The sequence below is a fragment of the Bremia lactucae genome, linkage group LG17 (genome assembly GCF_004359215.1).
Source record: "Bremia lactucae strain SF5 linkage group LG17, whole genome shotgun sequence".
Taxonomy (NCBI): domain Eukaryota; phylum Oomycota; class Peronosporomycetes; order Peronosporales; family Peronosporaceae; genus Bremia; species Bremia lactucae.
In genome coordinates this window covers 876,561-887,019 of record NC_090626.1, presented here as the reverse complement: position 1 = coordinate 887,019, position 10,459 = coordinate 876,561, and the positions used below count along the sequence as shown (strand labels likewise).

General features: G+C 43.3%; 2 protein-coding genes across 2 annotated transcripts; one reads left to right on the top strand and one right to left on the bottom strand.

The window, feature by feature from the left end:
• Positions 1-5,198: 5,198 nt before the first annotated feature.
• On the bottom strand, positions 5,199-7,020 carry CCR75_008893 (uncharacterized protein; the record flags this gene model as incomplete). The annotated part of the gene is made up of 7 exons (XM_067966940.1): positions 5,199-5,437; positions 5,495-5,565; positions 5,625-5,714; positions 5,778-5,886; positions 5,953-6,362; positions 6,433-6,526; positions 6,589-7,020. The coding sequence occupies 7 exons, from the start codon at positions 7,018-7,020 to the stop codon at positions 5,363-5,365; spliced, it is 1,281 nt and encodes a 426-aa protein (XP_067823415.1). The 3' UTR covers positions 5,199-5,362.
• Positions 7,001-8,439, top strand: CCR75_008894 (uncharacterized protein; the record flags this gene model as incomplete). The annotated part of the gene is made up of 6 exons (XM_067966941.1): positions 7,001-7,638; positions 7,699-7,777; positions 7,846-7,931; positions 7,999-8,059; positions 8,125-8,258; positions 8,413-8,439. Exons 1-6 carry the CDS (start codon positions 7,234-7,236, stop codon positions 8,437-8,439), a joined length of 792 nt encoding a protein of 263 aa, XP_067823411.1. The 5' UTR covers positions 7,001-7,233.
• Positions 8,440-10,459: the final 2,020 nt, after the last annotated feature.

Sequence of the window (10,459 nt, the reverse complement as noted above, 5' to 3'; positions counted from 1 at the left end):
GTGACCAACCCTTGTGTATGTGATGCACATTGGTGCATTCACATTAGGAGGGATGACGGCTAGCGTCATCCGTTACGCGAGGTATTTAGAAGATACGCTCGCAATACATATTAAGTGTTATCTATAGAGATGACATTTTGATTGGTAGAATTAGGTATTTATATTTAATGCGATTAAATATAAATTAGTCTGACAACTACTTATTACTTAGTAAGTGCGCACGAGGGGCCGGATTACCGCTCCCGTGACGACACTTTACTAGAGTACTTAGTGCGTTGGGTGAGGTCGCTAACGCGCCCACCACACTACGTCACTGTACGCAAGAGAAGCTGGCAAAACCGCTTTCTCGCTGTGCTAGGGTGTGTGTCTAAGTAGAGCGTGGCCGCATTTACGACGTGCCCGCCTACACTCTTAGCTCTCTCTCTCTTTGTGCGCGTCCAGTGCTGACTGGACCGCGGAGCAAGTAGATATAATGGTCTGCATCTATTGATGGATAAACTTTCCGGATATTACTATGTATAGTAATATTCCCCAAATATTATCTACCTTTTAGACACTTTATTAATTAACAACCTTTAAGTGTTAATAACATGTAACGATACATCACCCCCCCCTAAACGACAATCATTCTGACTGTCATTGAATAAAGTGGTCACTATACGACCACTTAAGTGGAAACGATGTGAAATGGTCAGAACCAAAATTTTAAATTATATCGCATAATTAACGGGTCCATGCGGTCAGCGAATAGAGTGGAACCTTCGGCTGCGGTACATACAGCCGCGGGCGACGCATATTTGTCTCTTGCGGCAGACATTTCGTATGCCAAAGTATCATTTTCTTCTGCAACACTAAATGTTGCGGGTGCACGTGGTAAGTCACCACGTGAGTCCGACCCCTCTTTGGCGGTCGACTATGAATGCGAGTCGGATGAAATGGCCGACTCGACAAGAGTAAAACAGTCGCCTGAACGTCATCTGGCGTCTGACTATGAGCCTTCGAATGAGAGGGCTCAATCGGATAGTCGTGCTAATAGCGCTCGCTATAGCATGTTTGGTTCCGACGATGAGGATTATTCGCCATCGCCAGCACCGTCTCCGTGCCGTCACCCGCACTTATCCCTTTGCGTGGTGATGACGATGGCGTAAGCCATCGTAATAAAAGTTCTTGTGGTACCCTTGCTTCAGTGGGTACCACTCAGGGGAGTGCAGACGATAACATGTCTCGTCTTACCCCTGAGAAGAACCCGTGGCGTTTGCCCGAACGGCTAGTCAGTAGCTTGTCGGAAGAGACTACTCCTTACAAATTAATATCGCTTATTTATTGCGACAACGCTTCATGGCCTTGTAACCAGCGCGAAGAACTTTCGGGTGAGGAGATTTATATCTCGATGCTTTTCTTAAGCATCGATGGTACAGTGTCATCAATAAACGAGATAAAATCTCGTTGATGCAAGCCTGGAGCGCGTTCATTCGCAATGTCACAGACATTGGACGCGAAGACTGGCTTCAAAGATTTAACTCGATTCGCGTTAAGTTTGAGAAACGAACCCCAACCGGTGCAAGGTGGTTGCTGCCGATTCCGACCTAGCCCTTTCGTGACTAGAAGTTGTCGAAAGTTCGACATCACTTGCAGGTAAGTTGGAAGTTGGGCTCATAACTTGTTAGAATGGTGTAGCTTACGAACGAAGTAGTAAATGGGAAACTAATATGTACTATCTTAATTCTACTTGTGCATCCCTAATTAGCCTGTCCTAAATTACTTAATAGGAGTTCATTAGTATCTGACACATCATAGAGCATGCGACAGTGTGAGTGAGTAATGAGCCCTTAATTTGCACTCACTGTGCCTTCTTTGTGTGTATCTTGAATAGTTGCATTACGCACCTTCTCTGCGCGTAACTTGAAACGTCACCCTATGCACCTTCTTTGTGCATATTTCGACACATCCATCATGCCCATGTTAGATGGAACGTGCGTGGCCTTTGAACGGACCACGAAGTGCTACCAGGTATAACGGAGCAGCCTTCGCTAGGACTGATAACAGTGCCTCGATACTTCACGTGCAATGACGTGCAGACGAAGTCTTAAGGTAGCTACGAAGTATTAGATACTAAACGTAAATACTAACGACTTGAATTTTGAAAAGTAAAGCTGTATTCATATATATTAAGTTCCTACGTAGCAATCTTCTGTCAACTGACTTAAGTATATAGTATCAAACAATGAATAGCGCCTACTACTTGCGCACCGCCCAATCGTGCCTAGTAACGATTGGCGGGGTTGGTTTAAACTTAAATCAGCCAATCAACAGAACTGCTGTGTAACGGATGTACCATTACATAAGTAATATTTCCTATAAGAGATACAATAAATATTAATGTTTAAGAGAGAAAATAAATATAGAAGTACCAAATCATTGTATTTATAATTTTGAAATCTTACTTAATAGTTCAAAAATCACCAATTTTGGTGCTTTTGAAGCAATACGACATTACTTCTATTGATTGGTTGATTTAAGTTTAAATCAACCCCACCAATCGTTACAAGACACGATAAGGCGTTGCCCAAGGAGGCGCATTACCTAGTAGGCTATTAACATATTAAAGTCAGTAGATCGAAGATCGTTATGTCAGAAACTTGATATATATGTACGGTTTTACTTGTTCCGTATTATAAGGCCTAAGAATTTATCTTTAGTAGCTAAGACTTAGAACCTTCCTCTGCACGTCTTGCACGTGAAGTATTCGAGGCACTCCATCTTCACTGTTATCAGTATAGGTTGACTAGTATTGTTAACAGTCCGTTACACCTGGTAACACTCCAATCAACGGCCTACGCACGTTCCATCCGTCATGGACATGTTGGATGAAGAAGGAGATAGCTTTCAATCTCCTCAAGAAGGCTATCGCGCAACGCACGAAAGGCTCATTCATTTGAGTGACCTTGAATGAATAGCGATCGAACACATGAGTTCGGTTCTAGGTGGACCAGCCGTTAGCGCAATGTTGTTCGCTCTGCAAAGAGACGGGCAACATGCAGCTATAGCCGAATTCATACAACATGAATTCGACGGAACCTAAGAAAGTAGACTGCTTCGCCGGCAAGGCTCTCAACACGCGGAAGTGTTGAGAACAGGGTGCTTAACAGTTGGAACTGCTGAGACACGAGCATTTACAGGCTGCTAGCGGGCCGATGCTTCCACGTCGACCCGAAAGCTTAAAGTTCGAAATTCCTAAGTTTAAGGCAGTCGAAGGCGACTCCCTTTTAAGATGGTTCGTCGAATTAGACGACCCCATTGAAGCTCGCCGTATCAGGGATGATGCGACGAAAGTGAAATTTGGCATTTGAACTGAGCCGGACGTGCAAAATCTCGGCCTTGGAGATAAAGCTTCACGACCCGTTAGTTTTGGGTCGTATGAGGTCTTTTGGACCCAGCTTAGGCAAACATTTGAGCCGCCACGTGCCGGATTCTGGCTCGAGCCGATCTCCTGAATTTGAAGCAGAGCAAGCGTGGCCTTCACGCTTTTGTGCAGCATACACGATACCTAGGCGTTGTATCGTGAGTCGCCTAATTGATGAGCAAACCCAGGTAGCTGAGTATATTGAAGGTCTTGCAGATGGACCTGTTAAGACTTACGTGATTCGGCTTGAACTAGAGTCGCTTGACCAAGCGATCTCTATAACGGAACAGGAGGACTTCAGTCTTAAATAGGCTCTCGTCCACTCTGGAGCTTATAGTCCTCCGAGACGACAAGAAAACGGAGGTCAAGAACCTATGGACCTCTCGTATGTGGAGAGCAAAAAATCTCGCTATTCAAGTCATAAATGATTGCACAACTGCAATCATTGTCAAAAGACGGGTCACTACGCCTGCCCCACGCCCAGTGCCTAGAAATACTGAGCGATACGATCGACCTTCTTTTAACATAAATATTTATTCCTATAAGAGAAATAATAAACATTATTTCCTATAAGAGGAAAAATAAATATTACCATCTAAAGAGGAAATTAATATAGAAGTACACATTATTTCTTTCTTAATAATTTTACCTAAGTTCGGATGTTACCAGTCGTGGAAAAGGACCAGGTTTGCATATTTTTTCTTTTAAGCCGACCAGCCATTCGTACGACGGTCAGTTTTAAAAGCAAATCCAAAGCATCCTGATTTTGCAAAAAGAGCTGTCAGTATCGCTTGTCGTAAGTCGGCATGGCCAATCTTACCAAAATGAATACGTCGGGTATCGCTTTATCCGAAGCGACACCGCAGCTGCCAAGTGCGATAAAATGGTGTAACGAGCTAAAGTTGCCCTTATGTTACACAGTCCCCCTTAAGTACACTTTGTGTACTAAAGGGGATGGTCAATTACTTAAGTGAAGTGACTAGACCCACCACTTGGGTGTGGTTTACATTGTGACCCAACCTTGTGAATGTGATGCACATGGGTGCTTTCACATTAGGAAAGATGACGGCTAGAGTCATCCGTTACGCGAGGTATCTAAAAAGATACGCTCGCAATTCATATTAGTGTTACCTACAGAGATGACATTTTATAATTGGAATAAATAGGTATTTATATTTAATACGATTAATTATAAATCAGTCTGAAAACTACTTCCTACTTAGTATGTGCGCACGAAGAGTCGGATCACCGCTCCCGTGACGACAGTACTTAGTACGTTGGGTGAGGTAGCTAAAGCGCCCACCACACTACCTCATCACGGAGAGTAGACGTCATCCCTCCTAGCTGTGCAACCATGTGTACATAACAAGAGTTGGCCGTACCACACCCGAGTGCTGGGTCTAATTACTATTATTTAGTAATTGACCATCCCCTGAAGTGCACCAAGTGTACTTAACGGGGACTGTGAAACAACAGGGCAACTTTAGCCCGTAACAAACGCACAACTTGAATTGAAAACGATTTAGTCGACACCATGATGTTTTGAGATTTTCAATCCTGACTGTAAAGTGTTAACATTGTAAAAAGTTCTGCCAACTAAAACTTAAGCGACTACTTTGAGCATTGAATGCTCCAACACACAGTATATTACTAGGCGGGAATTGGCACGTATGCAAAATTTTTGGGCATCATCATTGCGCAGATTAACAAACCGCAATTGATGAGCTCGACAAAAAATTGGACAATTTAGATCACTTTCTCGGCGGCACGTTCAAGAAAATTCACAAACAAACAATTAATTTGGAGACGCATAATAAAACCATATTACGCTTTAACAATTTATTACGTTCCCGGCAAAGTATAACGCTGTTTCAAAAGTCCCGCCAAGTTATGAAAAGATGTAAATGAATAAAATTTCCATCTTGACCATCCAAGTTAAACAGTAAGAGTTCAAGTCGCTCAAAGTCGCCGACTCTTGTCTCCCGCTTTGACACATTGCCATAATTTTCCTAGTTGCGAGCGACCGCTGGATTTCTATCAGCAAATGTATGAATAATCAAAAATGAAATATCAAATTTTGATATCTGCTACCTGCTTAAGCTCGACAGTATTGCGCATCTTCAACCCCTCAAAAAGCTCAGACCGATCCAGCGTTCCATTACCTACATTCAAGATACTGTCTCTACCTATTTCACTCCATAATTGTCACGCCGACACTTACCGTTCTCATCAAAAATACGGAACGCGAGCTCAACAACTGGTGATGAAAGTTCGACACCGCTAACAATACGTGCCGCACGAATAAATTCGGCTAAATAAATAAATAAATAAAACAATAATTCAATCGCCACAAGGACCCTATTGTAAGTATTACCTTCCGTAATCTCGTCGGCACCAGTAAGTTCGAATGCTAATTTAATATCCGGCAGGTTATGTTGTACATTAAAGTGAAAAGTACAAAATTCGTCCCATGTAACCACATCCTAAAATTCAAAAAAGTAAGCATGTACCATTTCATAAATATAGAAAGCAGCTATGAAATTACGTACGTCACACGCATTAAGCGCCTGAACACGGTCGAGATAAGGCGGCAGCTTTTTCGGATCATGTCCCGAGATTAGAGTTAAGGCAAAGTCATGCACTGACACGGTCTGCTGCTTCGTCAGTGGATGCACCGTAGCATACAAGTCGAACTCGGCCCTCAAAATTTGCTTTCGTAATTTATCTAACGTAACTTCCAGCTCTATAGCAGTAATCGTTTTGCCAAACAGCCCAAACAAAGACTTGGTCAACCGTGGAAGCGTATTCTCTGCAGAGATTGCAATCCTCTCTTCCTCTTCACGAGGACTCATGGCTTGCAACAGCTTTTCAATCACAGCGCAGAACTCGGCCTTATCCACCGATCCGTCTTCGTCCAAATCAAACATGGCAAATGCTACGTCAAAGTGCTCCTTTGGAACTGGATACAAGCAGCAAGAAAATTCAGCAAATTCCACGTTGTGGACTTCAATCCCGTATACGAGACTCACTCTGTAAGAGATGAACAAGCACATAATACTCTTCGTACGTCACGAGTCCATTGGCGTCTCCCATAAAGTCGCACACATACGTCACATCGGGTCGCTACCAGCATAAAATCCAGTCAATTCTTTCAAAAGATGAGCCATTGCCACACCAGAACAGACCGGAGAGCGGAAATGGAATTGAGGTAGTACAAACGAATGGAGAAAGTCAGTGCACGTCATGACCTTGACGCATCGACCATCGCTAGTCTCGACACTTTTGCTTGCATACATATTAAAGCGCGTACGGAGCGAATCAATGGCCTCTCGGCGCTGCTTGTATTCGTTCAGGTATTTCTTCATTTGATCCACCTCTTGTATATGAGCCTGGTGTTTGCTACGTTGCTTCAGTATAAGCCGACGACCTGCGCCAAGTCTTGTGCTTTTATCATCGCTATCTCGAAAATTTACTGCTGCAACAAGTCCTTTTTCCCCCAAACTATGCATTTCAGTGTCTCTACCTGTGATAGTAGCCATCACACCCAGCGCCGTCAGCCCAAGCACTGACACGGATTGACGCGCAAGGAGTCGCCCAAGCGCTGGAGCTCCCAGCATGATTACAAAAGTATTTAAAACCCATTTATTTTTAGACACAATGGGTGTTTTAATAAACGTGTTGGGTCTTAAGGTTTCGGCGTAAAGGCTAATCAAAGTCTATGGAAAATGTCGCTGTTCAGTGGCGGCTATTATCGTCTAACACGACGGCATGGAATCCTTACCACTTATCAATCCATCGAAGTGGCCTGATAACTTAAAAGATAAACATTGATGCCGACACTTGCACCAAGGCGCTTGAAGCAATGGCGAGTCACGTCTCACGCCTCCATAAGAAGCGAGAGCAATGGACCTGAGCAGGATGAAGCTGCGCCGGAAAGTAATCTTAGTTCCTACAGACTCGCAAGCACCACCACCGACAAAGCTGAAACTTTAAATAACGAGAAACCAGTGCTGACGCCCGTTCAAAAATCCGAGGGTACGGAAAAGGCACCGGTCAAGCTTCGATCGTCTGCGGGCTTTGCTGCCTATTGCTCCTTTTCCGCGAGGAAGTACAAAGCTGTACACGACGAGACTGAAGGACTCTCGGGGTTTCTCGAGTACCGAAAACTCAATGGATTGTGGCGGCCATTTCTGTTCCAGACAACTGGTCACCAATTGATGCTGTACCGAATTCATGTACGAATGGAACTCTGTTGCAGCATTGGTAATTACTTACACGTATTCATAATACACTAGTCGACACATCAAGTATTAATCATGACGACTGATATTCACTGCGCTTCGAAAATAGCTCTTGACGAGGAAAATTCAGAAAGTGGGTTGTACTCCCTTTCTATAGTTAAATTGCTCATTTTTGCTTACATAATTTTGGTTTATGGAAAGGTACCCGACTTTTGCGTCTTGAAATTAATGGGACACTTATCACACTACGTGCGGTGACACATGCAGCGGCACTATATTGGGTTACTGTATGTATTCTTAATTGTTTCTTTACTTCTAGCGATTTAATTCGCACAATTGATGTTTTAATGACAGGGACTACGGAGGCTTCGAGATGGTAAACGATTGCAAATTTTGAAAAAATCGCCATGCAAAGGTTTTTACAAGTGAATTGATTTATTTCACTTCCCGAGGTTTGCTTACGTATTCAATCGCACACAGAACCAGAAGACAAAATTTTTGAGGAGATTGATCAAATCCTTTTGGATCGTGAATGTCCACCTTCTCCACCTCCCGCGCCGCTGTGTGGGCTTTGTAATATGTATCGCAAGTCGAAGCATTCGACATCAGGCATGGTTTGTAAGGTAATCCTGCCTCTTTATCATTGAATTTACGCTTCCTATTAACGCTTATTGACTAAATTAGAAAAAAACAACTGTCAAAGGAGCCTCAGCTGGCTGTAAGATTTGCTAGACTGCGGCCTATAATTTTTATTAATAAATCCTCTAGATTTTGTCACGGCTCTTAACGTTATGATAATCTTTATAATTTTTATGCATTAATGATTATTCTTTTAGTATTCGATGCCTTGTCCAGCTTTACTATCGCGCCTTTCGAATTCAGAACGAAATACAAACCAAATCAATATAACACTGATGATGCTAAATAAAGATTCTTGTAAGCTTTTATCGAATTTACACGGTCTTCATACAGGAACATGGTTCGTTTTTTCTTTGCTAGAATTTTTCAGAACGCAAAAGTGATGGGACGTTACATAAGTATTATTTTCTATAAGAGGAATGATAGATATTATTTCCCATAAAAAGGAAAGAAATCCAGAATTTTTTTTATTAATTTGGACTTGATAATTCCAATAATATTAATATTGACGCAATAAGACATAAGTTCTCTTTTTTTTGGTGATATAAGTTGAAATCAACCCCGCCAATCGTTACAAGACAGGATTTAACGGTGCGACATAGTTAGTTATTAATATATTATAGCCAGTAGATAGAGATCATTATGAAGTTTTGATGCAGTTTTACCTTGCCCCTGAACTAATGCCTTAGTATCGACCTCTAGTAGCTAAGACTTATATGCTACTTGTATTCGTCTGCACGTCAGTGTACGTGAAATAATCGACGCACGTCACCTTCACTGTAATCAGTGTAGGTTGACTAGTACTGTTGTCAGTTCTAGCAAACGGTACCCTTTACAGTAAATCTCGCTTTCATAATTAGCTTCATATATTTATAGGCTAATAGATGCTACACGCAAACTGTGTGCTCTGAAAGTAATGGGGGACCTTTCGCTAGAAGTGCTTACTACGGGACAGCGGGCCGAATATGATGCGCAATTTTAGTCCTCTCTACCACTCCTTTAGCTTAAGCAGCCAGTGTGTTTACTTACCAGGTTAACATCACACGACGCTTCGCATGCTACCTAAATGGGGCAAAGCTGACAAATCGTCTGCGAAGACACCCAAACAATCTATCACGAAGCGCAGGCACCACGAGAAAACGTCAGCGTTGTCTAGTGCCTCATTTACAACGCCAACAGCTACTGCTGCTGTAATCGCGCTATTATTGGACTTAATGATCCGTCTCACTTGCACAGTGAAGATTTAGATCCGTCGCTTATTGTCGACTACAATCAGTTGACACCGCTGCCGTCACCTCATAGTAGCGATGAGTACAGCGAGCTAATTGGGAAGTGTCATGACGCTATGATGCCCATCCAAGTTTTACCCACTGCTCTCAACATAAAGACGCCTAACCAAGCAAAGCGAACTGTCAAACGTCAACAAGGCAATTATCTCGTCGTCTGTGTTAGCATGCGCAGCGACCATTCATTGAGAGCACTGCGCATGCCACAACATCTGTAGTTTAGACCATTATATAAAATTGATAGTCTGACGATGAAGAGCTTGAGCTTCAAGCTCCACCGACGGCACGTGATTGTGTCCACTCGGTGTCACAATCTTTCCGTATTGAACGCAATTATATGACTGGTGGTTTAACACCCAGGCAACCTCCACCCGAACGGCGTCGTTCGGATGAGCTAGTGCGTCGATCGTAGAGCGCACTATAGACGCTCATAATTATTATGGCTTTAACAATTCATGGAAGGCCGAGGAGAAATCAGTTGGCCGTGTTTCCCCGATTCCGCTCGTGTTGCATTCGAATAAAACATCCGACCAATACGAAGCAGAATTCCTGCGCCGTTTTCAGCCACATAACGATGTCGCGAAACAACGGTCGCTCGAATCAACTTTGCTCGCTTGCGCGTGAGAAAATCATGGGTGGTACTGTGACCCCTGCTTCTCCTCATCACGCTACTCCTGCTAGTCCTTTTGGGTCATAGCGGAGTGGCTTAAACTGGTGCATCTTTTTCTAGGCAGACACCAGTCCCAGCACGTCGATGTGCAGGGCGTCGATTGGCTCCAAGGAGTCGACACTCTTTGGGTATCCTCTCCATAGGACGACGATTTAAAGCTTATGCTTCACGGAGCGGTGGACAAGCAACCTTCGGGCAAGGAAGCGTTAGTTCCCAGCAG